The sequence below is a fragment of the Chenopodium album genome, chromosome 5 (genome assembly GCF_948465745.1).
Source record: "Chenopodium album chromosome 5, dcCheAlbu1.1, whole genome shotgun sequence".
In the NCBI taxonomy this organism is placed as follows: domain Eukaryota; kingdom Viridiplantae; phylum Streptophyta; class Magnoliopsida; order Caryophyllales; family Amaranthaceae; genus Chenopodium; species Chenopodium album.
In genome coordinates, this window is record NC_137838.1 from 11,551,636 (window position 1) to 11,570,972 (window position 19,337).

A 19,337-nucleotide genomic window follows, 5' to 3' on the forward strand; every position below is an offset into this window, starting at 1 on the left:
ATTATTATTAAAACCCTAAAAATAAAATTCTCATCTATTGATGAGAATCAAATCCCAAAAAATTGGGACGGACTCTCACAAACGGAGAGAACAAAACAAAGCAAAACAAATCAAATAACAAAAAAGCAAATTAAATCAAAGAAAAAGGGAAAAAAAAATAGACTATTTCCGGCCTAAACGGCCAAAAAAAATTAAAACCTTAAAGAGAGAAGAGAGAAAAAAGGGAGGCGGCTCTATTTTTCTTATGTAACGGGCAAACTACATATTTGGATATAATTTTTTTTTTATTTTAATTTAAATTGGCTCTGATTTGGAGCAAAATGTATCCAAACTCACTCCCGTTCTTTTCAATTGCATCACTTAAATTTTTACACTATTTATATAATTGTCTTTGCCAATCTTTTGTGATTTATTAGCAAATAAATCATATATACAGTCAATACAGATAGACTTTAGTTAATTGTATTGAAAGACGATCAATCTATAGGTAATTTTAACTATTTTTTTTCATAGTAACTTTAACATATTTAAGGGTAATTTTAACTATTTTGTGATTTGTATTTGATACCTTTTTTGACGGCATATTATGATTATGAGTGTTTTTTGCAAAACATAAGGCCTTGCTTTGTTGAAAGGAGAATTATTTTTTCTAAACTTAAATTAATTTTGTTGAGTTGAAATTAATTTTACACATTATCTATTATATTACTCCTTTAAAGTTAGGGCCTATTAACATTTACTAAACTAAATATAGCTAAAACAAATATTTTACTCCGTATAAGAGAAGAAAATTAGGAGCTAAACTCACCAGAATTGAAATTAAACTAAGTGAACAATCCTTTATTAATTTTTTTTTTTCACTAAACTAACATTATCATTATTTTTATTTATTTATTTATTTTTGTTAAGTGGAAGAGAACCTAACTAATTGTTTACTAGAGTTAAAGGTAGTGGATTTACCACTTGAAAGTGTTTTTAGGGCTTTTCGCGGGTTTTGTCGTCCCTCTTCTCTTGGCTGTTGCCTTCACACCTTCCTTCTCCCCTATTTCTCTCTCCTCCGACGATTCCACACTTTCAATTTCTCACTCAGGTACTCTTCTCCAATCCCCATTTTCTTCAATTTTTCCTTAATTTCATGAATTCATTCTTTTTAATCTGATAATTTTAGTTTAATCTGTAATTTTCCCCGTTTCAAACAATTACGAACCCTAATTTTTTTTTTTTTTTTTTATTTTGATTTTGTTCTGTATGTCTTGCATTTAGCTACTTAGTGTGAATTAAGATGAGTACTGGAGGAGAAAAAACGACTGGCAATACTAAAACTCCTGCAGATTTTCTCAAATCAATTCGCGGTCGTCCTGTTGTTGTGAAGCTTAATTCTGGTGTTGATTATCGTGGTAATTTACCCTAATTCTGTCTTTGTTTTCATTTGATTTTTTCCTAAATATATGAATCACTTTGTTAGTTCAACGCGCTTTTGTTGATTTTGTTATTGTTTATTAGAAATTCAGTAAATTGGACTTTAATATCTGTTGTTGATAATTTTACACTTTTATTGCATTCACTTTGAATCAAGAACAAGTGTTGATTTGAGGTTTCGGTTGCGAAACCTGAATGGGTGCTAGTGTGTCTGTAGCTGGCGGTGTGAGCTAGTGTGTAGAGATCTGAATACTGAGGGATTTTATATTATGGGTTTTTGCCTTCTTTGTTGTCCATTACACTTAGGCCGTTTGGTTCAAATGTTGGAAATGGAATGGAAAGGAAAGAAATAAGAGGGGGGAAGGAATCACTTAATGTTTGAGGAAGGGTATTTATTACCTCAGATTATAGAGAGGTAACTAGTTGGCGGAAACCAGTACTCCTAGGTAATGGTAATGGTAATTGTTACCTAAACCCTCTAACTAAACCATAGGTTATAGTAACGGTTTAATTGAATTCGTTTCCAACAACAACAAAAAAATAATAATAATAATAGCCTTACCAAACAAGAGCCTAAACAATTGCACTCAGTAATTGAGAATATACTTTGTCCGGCTCAGGGTATAAGTGTGAAGAGAGCAACATTTTATGCATATGATGAAGCTTTTTAAGCACTTCAGTATTCTATTAATCACATGGGATATAACTTAGATGGTTTGTCAATGGCTCTATGCCTTTCATCGTCTCATTTGCGTTCATAGTCCCTAAATATCTTTAACCTTTAATGTTATATTCTCAAAACAAATAGCCCAGTACCTACATCCAGAGACCATAGCTTTCAATTTTCCCATTATTTACTTGATGAATAGTTGAATTGGTCAGAAAGAAAGTTTGATCTTTTTGCCTTCAAAAAAAAAAAAAAAAAAAAGGAAAGTTTGACCTTTTGGAATAATTTCAAATTTTATTTACAAGAAACGATAAAACAGTTAAACAGATATTGTTTTTGAGATGTTTGCAACTGACTTGTGCTGTTCTGTATTGAGATCAATTGCATCTATTGCTTATAATTCCCAATATTGTTGGAAATCCCTCAAGTCCTGAATTCTTTTGTGCTCCCAACTTTATCATATGCAAATTTATTTTGGGTTCAAGGGATGGTTGTTATGGTAGATTATAAAGAAGACAAACCCTGTTGATATGATTTTTTGGACTTGGACTTGTTACTGATGAATCACACATTCACTCATATTTTGTAATTTTTGAAACATTTTGTGGTAGAATATCTATTTTGGTATGGTTGTTTGGTGCTTAGACATGGTTTTATACTTTTTATGGGATTTGTGGGCAAATTTGGTGCTTGATCTGTATAGACATGGTTTGTGGGTAAATAGTGACCGTTTATGTGTTGTTGGTAGATATTGGGTTATAGAGGTTATCATATTTAAAGCTTTGCTGGTTTTGTATTTATCTTTGCATGACTATGCTGGGATGCTAATTATTAGGGGTTGTCCAAAGCAAAATCAATCAAAGAAGTTTTGAGTTTTCTTGGTGGAATCAAAGTTATTAGCCGACTACTTAATTCACATGCGGATGATCTCATATAGTCATATGCATGTCTCTTGGGTATTTTCACAAATTTCTATGTTACGGATAGGGGTGTCCGTTCGGTTTTCGGTTTGGATTTAGTCCAAATCCGATCCAATCCGAAATATAATTCGGTTTTCAATTTTCCAATCCGATCCGATTCGAATTTCTCTCTTGATCCAATCCGATCCAATCCGAATTAAAATTCGGTTATTTGGATCCGATCCGAAAATCCGAATTATAATACATTATTTTTTTAAGCGCCTAATACAATTATAAAAATAAAGCTTTACTATAAATAAAAGTCTTCAAAATCATGATTAAAATACATAGTTCAACGTCAAGTCATTAATTAATTAATACAAAGTCTCTCTAATTTATTTTATGTAGTATTAAGTATTTGAGTTAAACTTCAAAATATACAGAAATCCATATTTATACAAGCTTAATTTTACAATTCGGTTTTCGGTTTGGATTGGATCCAATTAGGGTCAATCCGATCCAATTCGAAAATCTGAATTTCCAAAAAATCTCAATCCGATCTGATCTGATTTAAAGTTCGGATCCGATCCGAATTGATAATTCGGTTTGGATTGGATTGGATTTCGGTTTTTATCCGAATTATGGACACCCCTAGTTACGGAGACAATATTGGGAATTAGCTATTTAGCTTTCCCTCACTTCCCAATAATCTAGGTCTTTGAAATGGAATAGTGAGCAGATGCTTCACATCATGAAAACTGACTGAATAGTTTCATATTTTTATGTATATCTTTGTAGATTTTTTTTTTAATAATTTTTTTTATTTTTATTTTTACTGAGATTGCTGGGTTCTACTCTTTTATAAATTTAGAAATCTATGTTGTGCATTGGGTCACGTGGGAATTGGGATCTTGACTGTAGTTTTGTGACATTTAAGGAAGGCACAACTAATATATACTCGCACAAATTTTTTCTTAGAATAAAGTGGGCTTAATGAAGTCTCCAAATTTAATTTCTTCTTTCTATCTTGTTTTCTAAAATAATCTCAGTTGTCATTCATAGTCAGAGTTGTCAGATGCTGTAGATAAGTATCTCACTCAGTCACTCACACACACGCACACATAGTTAGGCCTTGTAAGTTTACATTATTATAACAATGGTTTATCTTAGTACTTGTCAGTTGTCACAAACAGAGTCATAGCTGTCAGACACGCTGTAGTTGGTGCGTGCTACCAATGATAACTTCATGGCTGGAGTTTACAAAATAAGGGGAATATAGCTTTGGAGGGGGAGAGCTTGTTATATATACCCGGGTGTATCGTACACCCATAAGTATTTTGTTCTCATTTTGATAATTGTTTCTTATTTAATCATCAAATGAAGAGCAAAAACTAATCTTGAATTAGTTGGGTGTACGGTACACCCGGGTGTATATAACTAATTCTACTGGGGGGGGGGGGCTTATAGCACTTTTCTTTCTAGGCAATAACCCTACTGATGCAGAGACCTAATTTTAGCCACCTCAAGAGTTGTTGAAAGAAAGGCTAGAAGATGAGAGGGAGTGGGGGATATATATTTAAGTTATATTTCTGAATTTGAATACTTTTCTACTCTTGTGCCAAATATCACAACTATTCATGTAATTTGCAATCCAGGAACTTGTTGGAATAGTTTATATACGGCATATCTGATTAGTGAAATCTAATTCATGACTTTGACAGTCAATATAGTGATGTAAACGTAGTATTCTAATAGAAGATTTTGCAGAAAATGGCCACATTAGCTCATTGCTTTCGTTCTAAAGCTGTATGGTGTCATATTACAGTCGGTATAATATCATTGATCAGGTACTCGCAAACCTGGAGTCATTATTGCTTGAGTTTCTGCTCTTTAGGACAAATTTGTGGTGTTGGCTGCTTGATGGGTTGACTGTGGAGTTGGGACACAATATGGTATTGGTTGCTTGGTTATGGCTATGAGAAGTGTGGTGTTTTCACTTAAGTGGATGTTGTACAAGGTTCTATAACAAGTTGAGAATCATTTAATGGTCTAGACTAGAAGATTCATAGTTCCTCAAGGAGTATTCTCTTAAAAGTTATGTATTTATCATTATCTTTTGTGGAATAGCAAATAGGTTGATTTTTACTGCAATTCCTTTGGCTTTCCAGGTTTGAGCATGTTGGCATTTTCAGGAAGTTTTTAATACTGAAGAATTGTCATGATATTTTACTACAAATAATCACTGAAATTTGGGGTACTTATGGGGTTTTATTTTGATGGGTTGAGAACAGAATTCTAGGTAGGGTAGTGATAATAATTTATCATACACAAGAAGGTTAGATAAGAAAAATTGTCTATTTAATAAGCAAAAATTAAGTTAAGTTATTTCAGTATGCTGAAGAAGTATATTTGTTAAGATGTCTGATCAATTTGGGCTTTGAAACTGTCTTATTTCTAGTAATTTGAATATTCAGGTATTTTAGCATGCCTGGACGGATACATGAACATTGCAATGGAGCAAACAGAAGAGTATGTTAACGGTCAGCTGAAAAATAAATATGGTGATGCATTCATTCGTGGAAACAATGGTAATTGCTGGAAACTGCTCTGTTTTCTACAATTTAATTGTTAGTTGCCGTATTTCTATACTCTTATTATGCTGCTGCAAACTGATCCTTTTTTCCAAATGCAGTGCTATATATCAGTACAACAAAGAGGACACTTGCTGATGGAGCTTAGTTCTGGGCTGGAAAATTGTTGGAGCAATCTGAATTTGTGCTGTTGTCATTCTGACATTGAAGTGTAGACTTTAAAGATCTAGATTGGGGCAGAAGCTTTTTAACTGGTGACTGAACCTGGTTTTCTTCTCATTCTAGATAATTGTATGTAACAAGCACATCGACGTGAAGAGTTAATTGTTAGCATGACATTTATAATCATCAGTTAATTCAATTTTGTTTTTGCATATTTGGACGTGGGCATGTTGCTGTTCTAATCCAAATGAGCGTGGAAGAACATTGGGCCTTTATTTGCTGCACAGTTTTTTTCCTAAACAGAATTTGATTTATTGCTCAGCTTGAGAACAGGAGTAAGTTGTTACTTTGTTTTCAGCATGTATGAACTGGAACTTTTAATGAAGTTATTGGTGAAAATTTATCTTGAAGAAATCGAAGACAAATGAAAAGACTTTAAATATAAATTCCAAATAATTTCTTTACTTAGCTCTCAAGTAAAGTAATTTTATGCCTATCTTCTACTGGATGGGATTGCTTTTTGATGCAATTTTTTTGAGGAATTTCAGAATTTGAAGTCAGCTCTGATTGGTTGTTTTTCAAGGAAGTTTGGGTTGGGTTCGGTTCGGTCAGGTCTATTGGATATTTTGATCTAAATATATTAGTCCATAAGTTATGCCTTCACAGACTCAGTGTCCAAAATCACATTATCATAAAAGACTTGGCCTAGTTAAAAGATTTGTGTCTCACAATCATGATGTTATGGGATCAAATAGGACCACGTCAACTATTTTGGAAGCCGGGATGTTTGCTTTGTGATTATTCTCTAATACTCTTCAATGACCATAAATCTTCTCTTTTTCTAACTATAATTGTTTGGATAATTGAAAATGGATGAGTGATCAAAATTGATGCGCTTAATTTGAGGCAAATTGTGTTTTAAAAAAAATCATAAAATTTACTTGAATAAATTAAAGCCCTCCCTAATTTGAGGTCTTGTGCAAACGCACCTACTGTACTTGTTATATTGCCCGGCTTAGGGATCAAATCCCAATAGGGTCTCTTTGGATTTTCCGATTCTTAAAGAGTCTTGCTCGCTAATCCTTGTTGGGTTAACTTGTGCGAGATTTCAACTTGATAGGACCTTTTTCCTACCTCTAAAAAATTATTTGAAAAAGTCCAAAAGCACATTCCTATAATCATATAGCTGTGTTGAGAAAAATAACAGCTAATTAAGCAGCATTTTGCTGTTTCCTCTACGGTATGATTTAACAAAGTTTGGCATACAGAGGAAAAATCGAAATCTAGGTATTATTTGTATCTACATCTTTCAGAGATTTACATTAGAATATCCCCTTAGTTTGGAGGAATACCTAATTCCACTGATTTGTTGTTATTCATGAGTTACTGAATAACTATAATTTGCCTCACTACTAATACATGGAGGCGTATACATATACTGTCTTCCCAATTCACATTGAGGTTAACATGGTCAAGAAGAACCCGAGAACCTAGCAGCGAAATGATTCGAGTTCTTTGCTTCTATCACTTTTCTTACCAATAGCTTCCACTTTGCCTCATCTTTCTTACTTTGTTGCCTCACTTTTTCCTTGAAGTGCCTGAAAAGGAGGAAGAAAAAGGCTTAGGCAGAGCTTTTCCTTAAAGATTTCTCTTATTCCTAAGAAATTAAGACAACCCTTGCTTACCTACAGAGAGGAACATTGCAAGATTCAGGAACATCACACATGCGCGAATGAAGTTCTAGAAGCTGCCACATACGCTTGCACTGAACACACCCGCCTGGAACTCTAGTCTTGCAAATGAAAAAATGGCGGACTAACATTTCAACCCCCTTGCATGCTGGGAAACCACATGAAACTTCACCGCCTTTTAGCATCTTGTCTCGAGGTCCTATTGTGCTACAACCATCCTTGCATATATGAAGCAGGGCTTCGATTGCCTTGTGCAGTCGTAAGTATACCTTTTTCTCTTCCATCTTATTCTGCCTCTCTTGCTTTCTCTACAAAGAAAAACAGTAACATGAATAACACAATATCAGTAACTGCCTATATATTCATTGGTAGACTGCTGAAGCTGGTGTAAATTGGAAGCCTTATTACATTTCAGTTAGCTATAGATTATTGCATGCCTATGAAACCTCGAATAGAGAACGATGATAAGACAGTATAATCAAAGGATGCAGAAGGTTTACTCACAGAATCTGCTTCAACAACAGCTTCTAAAAGCTCCTGTTCGAGTGCAGGATTAACACGCCTCATGACCTTCCATCCTTCAGTGGAGGCAACAGTTTTGAAGTGTCTCACGACCATGCGGATGCATATGAAGGTTAGCCTGGGTGCATCACACTGCCTTGCTAATTGGAGCACATCTATTACATTTTCTGTGTTCAGCCAGTTGTTCTCCAGATACCGCATACAGACTCGTTTTAATAAGGGAACAACAAAAGAATGTGAGAGAACCAATAAGTGGAGTCCAAACTTCTTCATATCCTCTTCTTCATAGCTGCAACAAGAAAACAGAAAAATCGTTTACTATATACTTCCTCAGAAAGAGAATCTGAAGACATGACAAGTCATATACAAGAACTGTTAAGGATATGAAACAGTTGGTCGTATAGATTGCACAGAATAATGAAGAATAATGTATGAACAAATTGAAATTACATAATATGCTGAAAATTCAATCACTTTTGTGATGTAGATTCTATAAAAACAGAATACTTGTACAATCTGTTGGTTTTTGTCAGTATAATTTTCTTTTTAGTGCCAAAGTGGTTTCAGGCTTTGATTGTTGAGCACAAGCAGCATTTTCTACTAGTATATTCTGTGAAAGAAAGAGATTTATCCATAGAAATGAGAAAAGTATGAAGACATACCAAGAGGAGTACAAGAAACGGATAAAAGCACAGACAGCTCCATTAGGTACTCCAGGAATCTTGACATATCGAACACCATCCTTAAGTTTGGAATCCTGAAGATACTTTCCCAGAACAGGTGATGCAATACTCTACACACACAAAGACAGGAGTACAGGATGGATAGTTAGGCCTTCGAAACAAATTTATTGGGTTTGCTAGGCCAAGTATTTTCCTGCATCACAATCAAATAGTACAGGTAAACAGAAAAGTTCATTGCAGTTACCAGAACACAGAAATGTGCAGGAACAGTTCCATTGTCTTCAGAAACGAGATAAACATCAGCTGCATAACCTTCCTCGAAGAGATTATCCCACATATCTCTTGTTTCTTTTGGAATGCCACATAACTCCTGTGAACTCTCTCGACGACTCCTTTTTGCAATGATCAATTTTGGCATGGGAGGTGGAGCAGGAATTTTGCTTTGTAATGAGGAAGAGATTGGAGTTTCCAGCACTGGTAAAGTTTTGGCCGGACTTTTTTCTGATTTCCTGATATCGAAAGAGCTGTGCATATGACCATTGGAAGGCGATGATGTCCACGAATAATCACACAGAGCTGAAGCCATCAACTGCAACCGATGAATTGGTACAAGTCAGCTTATTATTTGCCAACTCGATCCAGCCAAATTTATACTAGTATAAGCTAATAACTTCGTTGATTAATCATCCTACCCAGATAACATTTCCCATCACATTATTCTTCTAAACAAGCTAAACTAATACATTACCTTCATCTTATGTAAGCTAGTTTTCTTCCCAGGAAACAATTAATCGCGTTAATAGATAAAGAATATGTACAAGTCTCTAACAAGTTATGCATACGTCCCAAAAATTAGGCCTAGTATTGTGGATTAAGATTGTAGTTTCGTCGTAAAGAAGCTAACTAGTACAATGTACAAGTATAATTTAAAGGGTCATAGACTCCTAATTAAGATCATCAAATGGATTATAGTTATGATTATATTAAAACAAATATACTATAATTGAGATTAGCAGATCCAAAGTGTTAATTATAAAATTGTCAACTTCAAAAACTATAGCTTGAAATAGATGAACGTGCACATTAGTGGATTAGATCCAATGTTCATGAATTTAGTAACTATACTATTAAAGGCTTATAAATAAATTATTACACCAAACTAGTCCAAATAAGTCTAGACGTGTAGAATTACACTACTTTTGTAAAACTGTTTTTTATTTTATTTTATTATTAAAAAATTTATAAGAAGGATGAAATTAAAGAGTAGTGGCCTCGCTCCCACTTTGATTGATCCTCATCAAGCTTACTTTAGAAAATTTTCCACTTCTAATGGGTCCCTTCTCCTTACCAAAATATCAACACAACCTATTCTAGCGAGTCTAATTTAATAATTTATTATAAGTCATATTTAACGTGTAAAACTCAAAAAAAAAAAACCGTCAAATGATCATATGAGGAATCAATTGTTATTTTCTTACTAATATTAACATGAGTATGTGAATCGAGCATTTATAATGCCTCTCAATACATATCATTCATACTTGTCATGTGCACATATATTAATTCGTCATTACTCTACATACTTTCGGTTTTTTGGGTGCATGATATAATTTACCATATTTTACAAGCAACTATTAAATAAATTACAATCAAATAATTAAAAACACAATTCAAATAAGTTAGTAAAGAAATAAAGAAAAAATCTTTTCACATGACTACATGCACAAAGAAAGACTAAAAAATTTAATTATGCTACCATTAATTCCATCCGACACCCAACTGGCCAACTCCTTTGTTTATTACCCTATACATATTATAATGCATATAAATATATAATTATTAGAATACAATCAAACTATATTAAGCTATGAAATTGTTGTAATAAAAAAATTGAAATTATTTCCTACAATTGTTAGTTTGAATTACATTCTCAACGTGACTATTAATAAAAAAAATTAAAACGATCCAAAATCAAGATATTGATTACTGTGTACATTAACATTAACACGATTATATAATACTACCCTTTTACTTGTATGATTTTGCAGAAAGTTCCCATGAAAAAGCAGTAAGATGAGAAAACAACTTTAAATTACAATTCAACTAGAGAAATAGTATTTCCTAAAAAAAAAAATAATAATAAAAATAGAGAAATAGTCGTAAAAGTTGGGCAACAACATTCAATGTTTATCCGTACTAAAAAGAACAGAAAAAGAATCCACCTTTAAAACTTTTTTCCTTTAATCCCAAAAAAAAAAAAAAAAAAAAAAAAAAAAAAAAAAAAAAGATTGAAAGTAAGATTCAATCTTGTAAAACGAGCCAAATTTAAAAAAAAAATATGTAATATATTGTACTTGTATGTATGATACATACCTAAATAAAAATAAGTTTACGATGAAGCCTCGCCAAGCTTATATGTGATCAAACTCTCCTTCAACGTGGGCTCGAGTTGTGAATTTAAGAAGTTGACTGATAGATAAGTTGAAGGGGGGTTGAAGAAGGTTAGAGAGAGAAAAAAAAGTGTATAGAGGAGAGAGAAAATTGGAGGAGTGGGGTGTAGTATCTTTAATAGTTATAGGGTGATCTTCCTCTGTTTTTTACACACCGAAAGAGGAGGTAGAGTCATATTGACAATGACAAAATATGGGTTGTGTATTTGGAAAATCATTTCTTAATTTTTTTTTTTTTTTTTTGATGGAACACCCATTCTTTTATTTTAGAGGTTGAAGTTGATTTGTTATTGGCCTTTTGTGAATATCATTAATGGGGTGGTGACTTGGGAAGTCTTTATAGCCATTAATTTTATAGATTTAATAATCCACTCTTGAATTAAGGTGCTCCCATTTGTCCACCATTTTGAATACTTGTTTTCTTTACCTTGAATAAGGTGATATATTGGGTGGAAAAAAAAAGGTATAAAAAAAAACAGGTGATATGTAGTTTTTGTAAAAAAGTATTTTATTGAATTTTATGCTATTTGCATAATTCATTTTTACCAAATTTAATGATTTAGACATAAGAAAAAGTATATAGTCATGTAGGCATTTGTTATATCATTTCAAAATATAGCTTTTATTCTTTTAAACATCAACTACTACCTCTGTTACATATTATTTGCAACGATTAGACATTTTTCCTCTCTACATTATTTCAAATCGTTGCAAATAATATGTAACGGAGGTAGTATTTAAATTAAATACTTATAGTTTTCCTTCGTTTTATAATGTTAATTCTATTTACTATATCGACACAACTCTTTGATCGTAAATATCTTTAATACTAGCAAATATTAAAAAAATATATATTCTAATAATGTACTCACCAAGATAAATTATACTAGATTTCATTTTGTTTTTAATTTATATATAGAGAGAAGTTTACAAGATTTCCTCTTATGGAGTAATTTTAATAGTCAAAAGATTTCAAATGAGACTAACATCGTGAAATATCATGAAATAGAGGAAGTAACAATTAAAGAAATTATTGGGATATGCGTCCAGTCAAAGCGGTACATTTATTTTTGAAATTAATGGAGTAGTATTACTTCCACGATATAGTTTATAATAAAGGTTATAAATTAGGTTCAAGCGTGTTACAACAGATGCAAAAAAGATAAGCGAAATCAACAAAGAACACATGAGACATAAATTTATGTTATGTCTATAGGGTTGTAGGCAAGCGAGAAGAATAGTTTTATTTCTCTTAAGGAAATACTAATTACAAATTGATGATGAATATCACAAGGCCAAGAATAACCCTCAGGAATTTAGATAGCAATCTCTACAATAAAAACAAAATCACGCAAACGTCCACTCAGCAATAGTTGTATAGGGAGAATGAGGGGTAGCTCAAGTGGTTAGAGCTTCTCTCCCAGTTCCAAGAGATCTTGGGATCGATTCTCACCCCGCTCCGCCCCTGTGGCTCTCTAAACACCAAAAAAAAAAAGCAATAGTTGTATAGGCATGAGTTCCATAGTCGCAAGTGGCCTGTAATCTCCAAGCAGACACTCACACGCACTCGTCTAGGCACGAATGTGCAATGCTTCTAAAAAATCCCAAAACCACTTTTTGATGAGGCACAGACGTATTGCTTAGAAACATGACCGTCCTCTTCAAAGATGAGGTCAATCAAACATTTTGTGATGCCTTGTAGACTCTACATGTGGTCTACAAGTGGTCAATCTCTTGATATCAATATTATTATTAAATCCTTTTATCTTTGTATAACAAGATATTATGTTATGTAATTATATATCTTTGATCCTCCATAATATTTTTTATAATCACTTATTATATTAATTGATTCTTGTCAATCATAGAGATTGTATTAGAGTTATTCTCTTATAGCACTATAAATAGTTGTACAGTTGAAGTATATCCTATCTAATAACACATATAAGTGTCCCACATCGAGAAAAGAAGAGAGAGTTAAACTCTTTATAAGGCTAAGGGGCTACTATTTATATTGCCATATAGTTTTGAAATGAAAATTTCTTTGGACTTATGAGATAGACTCTCTCTATCTTGGTTTATGGGTGTGGCCCAAACCCGTATTTAAAATGTACCCTTTCATCAACATAATCATTTATCACAACTTGGCCAATTGACCAAATTTTAGCAACAATTTGGTAAAGGAAAAATTGACGGGAATAATCCCAACTTTGTTCGATTCGCTTAAAATAATCCAACCTTTCGATTATTTTTTAATAATCCGAACTTTGATATGAATTTGCTTTTAATAGTCCCATATGATCGGTAACCTGTTGAGTAGGTAATTTTGCTTTTTTTATAAATTTAATTTACACACGTCACCACGTGATTGGTCAATTTTTTTTGTATAATAATTTTAATGTTTGTAAAGAAACATGATTATTTTTCACTAATCAACCCTTAATTATTTATTCAATAAAATTAACACTTAATTATATCTTTTAAAAAAATTTTGTACTACACTTAATTAACTCTCTTTTAAAAAAATTAACACTTAGTCACTTAATTTAAAATTAAATAATTAAAAAAATGCAAAAGTTTGATGTTGTAAAGTACAAACCAGAAACCACGTCAGCCGCCATTCCACCAACACCAACTAGTCAGCGACCCAGCCACCTCCACCCTACCTCCCCTCGGTCACCAACACCTACCCGTCCACCTCCACCACCACCACCCTACCTCCCCAACCCAATACCCAATCCTACCACAACCACCGTAACCCAAGAGGCATCCAAGAACAGTGGCTAAAGCATAATCAACGGCCCGGTCGGAAGGCAGAGAACAAGCTACCATGGAAGAAATTGACGTTGGGCGGAGCTTGGAGGGAAGTGAGGGAGTGGAGAAGGGCAGCGGCGGCTGACTCGATAGTGGGTCGTTGGTTTTAAAGGATTATGTGAGGGTTGGTGGTTCAGAGGGTGGGATGGTGCGTCGTCGCGGGAGGAGAGGTTCTGGGCGTCGCCGGAGTTGGAGGCAGGGGGTCGGGCTAGCTGTGATTGGCGGAGATGGTGGTTGGGGCTGCTGGGGTGGTTTTTTTTAATTATTTAATATATTTTTTTTATCAATTTAATACTCATTTTTTAAAATTTTTTCTAAAAGAAATTAAATTTATTTTTAATTTTTATTTTTTGACCAATTAGGTGCCGACACGTGTCATTAAACTTGTTATAACAAGTTAAGTAACCGGTTGGGACCATTAGAAGCAAAGTGATATTAAAGTTCGGATTATTAAAAAATAATCGAAAGTTGGGATTATTTTGAGCGAATCGGCCAAAGTTGGGATTATTCCCGTCAATTTTTCCTATGGTAAAAGGCAACATTTAAAACAAAAAATATATTTTTTCCAACTAACTCTTCAAAAACCTATTTTAATTCGCTATTGTTTTATAAAGAATTTTTTTTTTCCCATTTAAAATATTAAATTAATATGTCATCCCTTTTTGTTTTGCTAAATCTCGATACCAAATTTATTTCCAACTACCCCCTTTTATTTTTGTTGAATTTTCGTTAATAAGGGATAGGAAAATTAACATTATTTTTTTTTTCTTCAAATCCTAATTTCCTTGAAAAGATATGGAAAATTAGCAGGCATTTTTTTTCCAAAAAAAAAAAAAAAAAAAAAAAAAAAAAAAAAAACGAAAAACGAACGAAATTAAGCATTCGCAAGTAGTTTGTTGGAAAATTTTGTATTCTTTTCTCTAAATTTTGCCTAAGATTACTTATTTACCAAATTGTCGTTTGGGGTTGGTTTTTTTATTTTATTATCTTATTTTTTTTAATACCAAATTGGTTCTAAGGGTCATTTTTATTTACCAATCTGGTCAATTGACCTCACAACTCTATCATTTACAAGTGCGTAATTCAGGATATCATCCGTCGAAATACGGTTCTTGTTTTATTTTTAATGAATGGTAAGGACAACTTCATTCACCATACTCCCTCCGTGTTTTCCTTGAGTGTTATAGTTTGTTTTTTTTTTTTTTTCACTTTTCACTTAATTAATGATTTTGACTAATAATTTACTAATTTTAATAAAACAAATGTTATGGTATAATCCATGGTTACATTCATCATAATGTATACTTTCTTAATTTGTATAGGTGGCATCGTATTACACATACGGGGATTCCACCATATGGATTATACCAATATAATACTCCCGGCCTTAACATGAGCTTAAACACAAGAATTATATAAGAATACTAAAGGAAGATAAACTATTGGCTGCAGTAGTAGCCAATAAATGTGTCATGTGCACTGTTTCATGCTCCACCTTGTGAACACTACACCAATCAAACGCGCTATTAAGTCAACAAATATGTTCTATTGTCCATCTGAGATTAATATCTATAACTTTTGACTCCTTGAGAGCCTAGACCGTTAAGATCGAATCTGTGTAAATAGTAACCGCCCTCAAGGAAGCCTTGGTTGCCCAACGTAGACCTTCCAAACAAGAATTCATCTCAACATGCAAGGCTGATTGAGAGAACCCAAAGGAAGCTCCTTCCACAATTCCTAAGTCCCCCAGGATTATATTCTACGGGCACCATCCCATTCCTGACCTGAGCGTGTGTTTATTCTAAGAACCATCCACTAGTATGGCAGTTGGGAAGTGTTGAGAACAAGAGTCTTGTAATATAGTCCGCATAAACCCTGAAGGCCACTCAGCAATCCGTGCAGGCGGGTGTAAGGACCTCAAATTGTCCTCCGACCTTCGTGAAAACAAACCTTGTTGTCAAAGGCCTTCAGAAATAACTGTCGGTGTAGTAAGGTGTATCATTCTAGAGCGACCAAAGACCCTATTGTTCCTTTCCAACCACAACCCCCATAAGGTTCCAACAAAAAAAGGTGGTCCCATGACCACTAAGACCATCCTGGCTTAAAAATAGCCGGATTTAGTACAAAATCCAATCATTAAATGATTGGTTTACGTTAGCTTGTGAGTGGATTCGTAATATTCTACCCCTTCAGACATCATGTGCAGATTTGCAAAATCTGAACAAATGCTGTAAAGCCTCCTCCTGTGAACCACATAGGTCACAATGTACATCGAGTCCAAGCCCCTTCTTCCCAAATTGATTTTTGTTGCAATTCTGTTGTGAAGAAGTTTCCACAAAAATAGTTTCCACTTTGACATAATATCGAGAGACCACAAGATTTTATAAATTTCGATAACCCCTTCAAAATGAGTTGAACCAACAACTAGTTTGAGAAAAAGCATACCTTGTTTTGACTGTGTATTGTCCTGATTTATGAAATTTCCAATACATATAATCCTCAGCATTTTGGTCCGGTAATTCCATACTAGTGATTAGGGATAGCAATGGGTCGGATCTGGACCGGGTCCGGATGGACCCGGATCCAGATCCGTTTTTGTATGTAGGATCCAGATCCGACCCGGTCTAGAAAATGAAGACCCGGATCCGGATCCGTCGGGTCCAACAGATCCGGGTCCGGATTCGGGTCCAAAACGGGTCCAATATATTTTGCCTAATTTTTTGCAAAAAAAAAATGTAATTTTCGAGTCAAAAAATTTATTTCAAACTTACGTTGTTGGTTATTAATTAAGTTCAACCCCAAATTAATCAACTTATACACTCATATTTTGAATTAAAATTAAAAACAACAAAAAAAAATACGATGTTACAAATGAGCTAGTGAAAAAACAACGATGATGTATATAATATGAGCATCCAAAATTCATCTCTTGAAAGGGTTAATCTTTATCATTACTAACATTATCAACATTTTTAATAAAGAAACAAACAATTTTAGTTTTTTTTAATAGGAAAAATAAAAAAACGGGTCCACAGATCTGGATCCGGGTCTAGGGCCCAGACCCAGATCCAGATCCGTTTTTTTCAGCAGGACCCAGATCCGACCCGGATCCGTCGGGTGCAAAATTTGAAGACCCAGATCTGTGAAAAACGGATCTGGATCCACGGATCCGGGTCGGGTCCAGATCCATTGCCATCTCTACTAGTGATCACAACAACATCTTTAAATACAAAGGAGTCCCTTAGACATTCACGATTCCACCCATCACCAAGTGGTAATAAAAAGCGACTTGCTCTCCACCTCCTAGCTTGTTGCAGAGTGACTTCTGACTTATATTATATTCCGGAACTTTGCCCCTTATCCAACCATCCTTACCTTCCACAATCGTTTCCCCGTTGCCGACTTTCCATCCACAACCTATAATGAGACTATTCCATGCCTTTTCCAAGTCGCGCATTCCCCACGAGCAATTCCTATTTGCTAATCATGTTGGTATCCCTTTTGTTAATGGAGACTTAAACCTAGCTGTAAACATCTTGGAGAGAAATAGTTGAGGATTATGAGATAACCTCCAAACTTGTTTCATTAATAGAGCCTTATAAAACACCCAAGACTTCGCACCCTTAGGCCCCCATTCCCTTTGAAAGATTCACTTTGTTTTTAGCCACCCAGTGCATACCTTTATTCTCCCTGTTTGCCCATAGGAAAGAGGCGAGTAAAGAATCCAATTTTATTTGCAATGTAAGATGCCATCTCAAAAAAATTTAGGATATGAGAAACAATAGCAACGAGGACCGAGTTAATAAGCACTTACTTCTGTGGTTGAGAAAGGTATATTGCATTCCACGCTGATATCCTTTTCACAATGTTGTCCACTATAAAATGAAAACAAGCCCCTTTCCTACCCATCAAATCAACAAGGGCACCCAAGTGTAACCCTAGTTGAGAAACCTTACTCATTCTTAAGATAGATTCAAAGGAATTTTGCACAGAGATAGGAGTATTAGGGCTAACCTTGAAATGAGACTTACCCAGGTTAAGTTGTTGACCTAAAACCTTGCAAAATCTATATAGAATATCTATCACATTTCGACAACTTTGAGTTGTAGCTTTGAAAAATAAACGAGCATCGTCAGCAAAAATAAATGTGAAATTAAAGGACCCCTGTAGACACCTAAAAATGTCTCCCCAAAACCAAACCCGTTGATGAACACCTTTCACCGCCATTATTGGTTGAGTTGAGTATTTAATCTTTGGAGTGCTTAAATCCATGTTCTGTCCAATATATTTCATGAACCAATCCAATTTCTAGCTCATTTCCCTAAACCATAACCTATTTTCCACTTTTCGTGTCCACATCGCAAAACTGAGAGAAACTGATTTTATGGATATACAATTTTGATCCAATTATTATTTTTTTGTATAGGACTTTAAATAAGATTTCCAACCATATATCATAAGCCCAATTCCGAGCTATAACGAAAAAGATATGAGCAAAACACTAAACTCAGCCTAAAACCGACACCCTTCCACTAAAACGACCATATATTAAAATATACATATCATTTTTACTTGATTCAAATTGGGTTGGAAATTAGACTTGATAATATTTCCAATTATATATTATATGCCTTATTCCGAGTTACGGATCAAAAGTTATGATTATTTTAAAAACGGGTAAAAAACTGAAATTACAGCGCAACGGCAAAAATGCCGCGACGCGGAAAAAGCTGATGTGTCACGGGATTTATTCCCGTGACAAGGTGCCCATTTTTGTAATTCTGTACAATTTTCTCCCGTGTCACGGTGCACATTCCGTGTAATTTCCGCGTACTTTTTTACACCGTGACACGACATTCTGCACTGTGCCACGGTGGACAATGCCGTGTCACGACATTTCTTCCCGTTTCACGGTGCACATCCCGTGCCACGGGATTGCTCCGTGTTTTCTCCGCGTAATCCCTAAATGCGTTTTCACTTCCCGTAACCTAATTATTTCCCGCGTCACTCAGTTTTTCCCCGTGTCACGGGATCTTCCCCCGTCTGACGGTGCCTGTCACCGTGTCACGGTGCTCTTTGCCGTGAAACGGTATTATTTTTTAGGGTTTTTATCTTTTTAGGGTTCCGCGTGTTCCCTCTGCTCATTTTCCCTATAAATAGGACCCCCCTTTCTGCAGTTCGGGGCACCAATAATCATTCTCTCTCACCTTACACCAAAAATCATTCTCTTCTCCCTCTTTTAACCTAATTTTTAGCCTCCTTATTCTTCCATAATAATTCCCCTAAGCACTCCAAGGAGTCTATACTTAACCCGAGGTTCCGTCCTTAAACCAAGGCGTGAAAGGTACAAATAACTGAGGGTTTGGACCAAATTATCTCTACTTTTTATTTAATTTAATTTTCATTTACTTTATATTTTTTTTATTGAAGTTACTAACG

At 34.3% G+C, this 19,337-nt stretch overlaps 2 protein-coding genes across 2 annotated transcripts; one reads left to right on the top strand and one right to left on the bottom strand.

Moving 5' to 3' along the window:
* The first annotated feature begins 933 nt into the window (after positions 1-933).
* On the top strand, positions 934-6,000 carry LOC145630439 (sm-like protein LSM36B). Its single transcript, XM_081682695.1, has 4 exons — positions 934-1,090; positions 1,264-1,397; positions 5,460-5,573; positions 5,678-6,000. Exons 2-4 carry the CDS (start codon positions 1,283-1,285, stop codon positions 5,722-5,724), a joined length of 276 nt encoding a protein of 91 aa, XP_081538821.1. The 5' UTR covers positions 934-1,090; positions 1,264-1,282; the 3' UTR covers positions 5,725-6,000.
* An 882-nt stretch (positions 6,001-6,882) lies between these two features.
* LOC145630440 (BTB/POZ and TAZ domain-containing protein 3-like) lies at positions 6,883-11,229 on the bottom strand. Its single transcript, XM_081682696.1, has 6 exons — positions 11,008-11,229; positions 8,879-9,223; positions 8,614-8,744; positions 7,934-8,240; positions 7,424-7,737; positions 6,883-7,336 (listed from the first exon to the last, which is right to left on the bottom strand). Exons 2-6 carry the CDS (start codon positions 9,218-9,220, stop codon positions 7,210-7,212), a joined length of 1,221 nt encoding a protein of 406 aa, XP_081538822.1. The 5' UTR covers positions 9,221-9,223; positions 11,008-11,229; the 3' UTR covers positions 6,883-7,209.
* Positions 11,230-19,337: the final 8,108 nt, after the last annotated feature.

Excerpts from the sequence above, each read along its gene's own strand:
- LOC145630440 (XM_081682696.1), bottom strand. The coding sequence starts at position 9,220 with ATGGCTTCAGCTCTGTGTGATTATTCGTGGACATCATCGCCTTCCAAT. Across the intron at positions 8,241-8,613 it reads CGTTTCTTGTACTCCTCTTG|CTATGAAGAAGAGGATATGA; the intron begins GTATGTCTTCAT and ends TTCTTGTTGCAG. Across the intron at positions 7,337-7,423 it reads TGCAATGTTCCTCTCTGTAG|GCACTTCAAGGAAAAAGTGA; the intron begins GTAAGCAAGGGT and ends CCTCCTTTTCAG.
- LOC145630439 (XM_081682695.1), top strand. The coding sequence starts at position 1,283 with ATGAGTACTGGAGGAGAAAAAACGACTGGCAATACTAAAACTCCTGCA. Across the intron at positions 1,398-5,459 it reads TTCTGGTGTTGATTATCGTG|GTATTTTAGCATGCCTGGAC; the intron begins GTAATTTACCCT and ends TTGAATATTCAG. Across the intron at positions 5,574-5,677 it reads ATTCATTCGTGGAAACAATG|TGCTATATATCAGTACAACA; the intron begins GTAATTGCTGGA and ends TTCCAAATGCAG.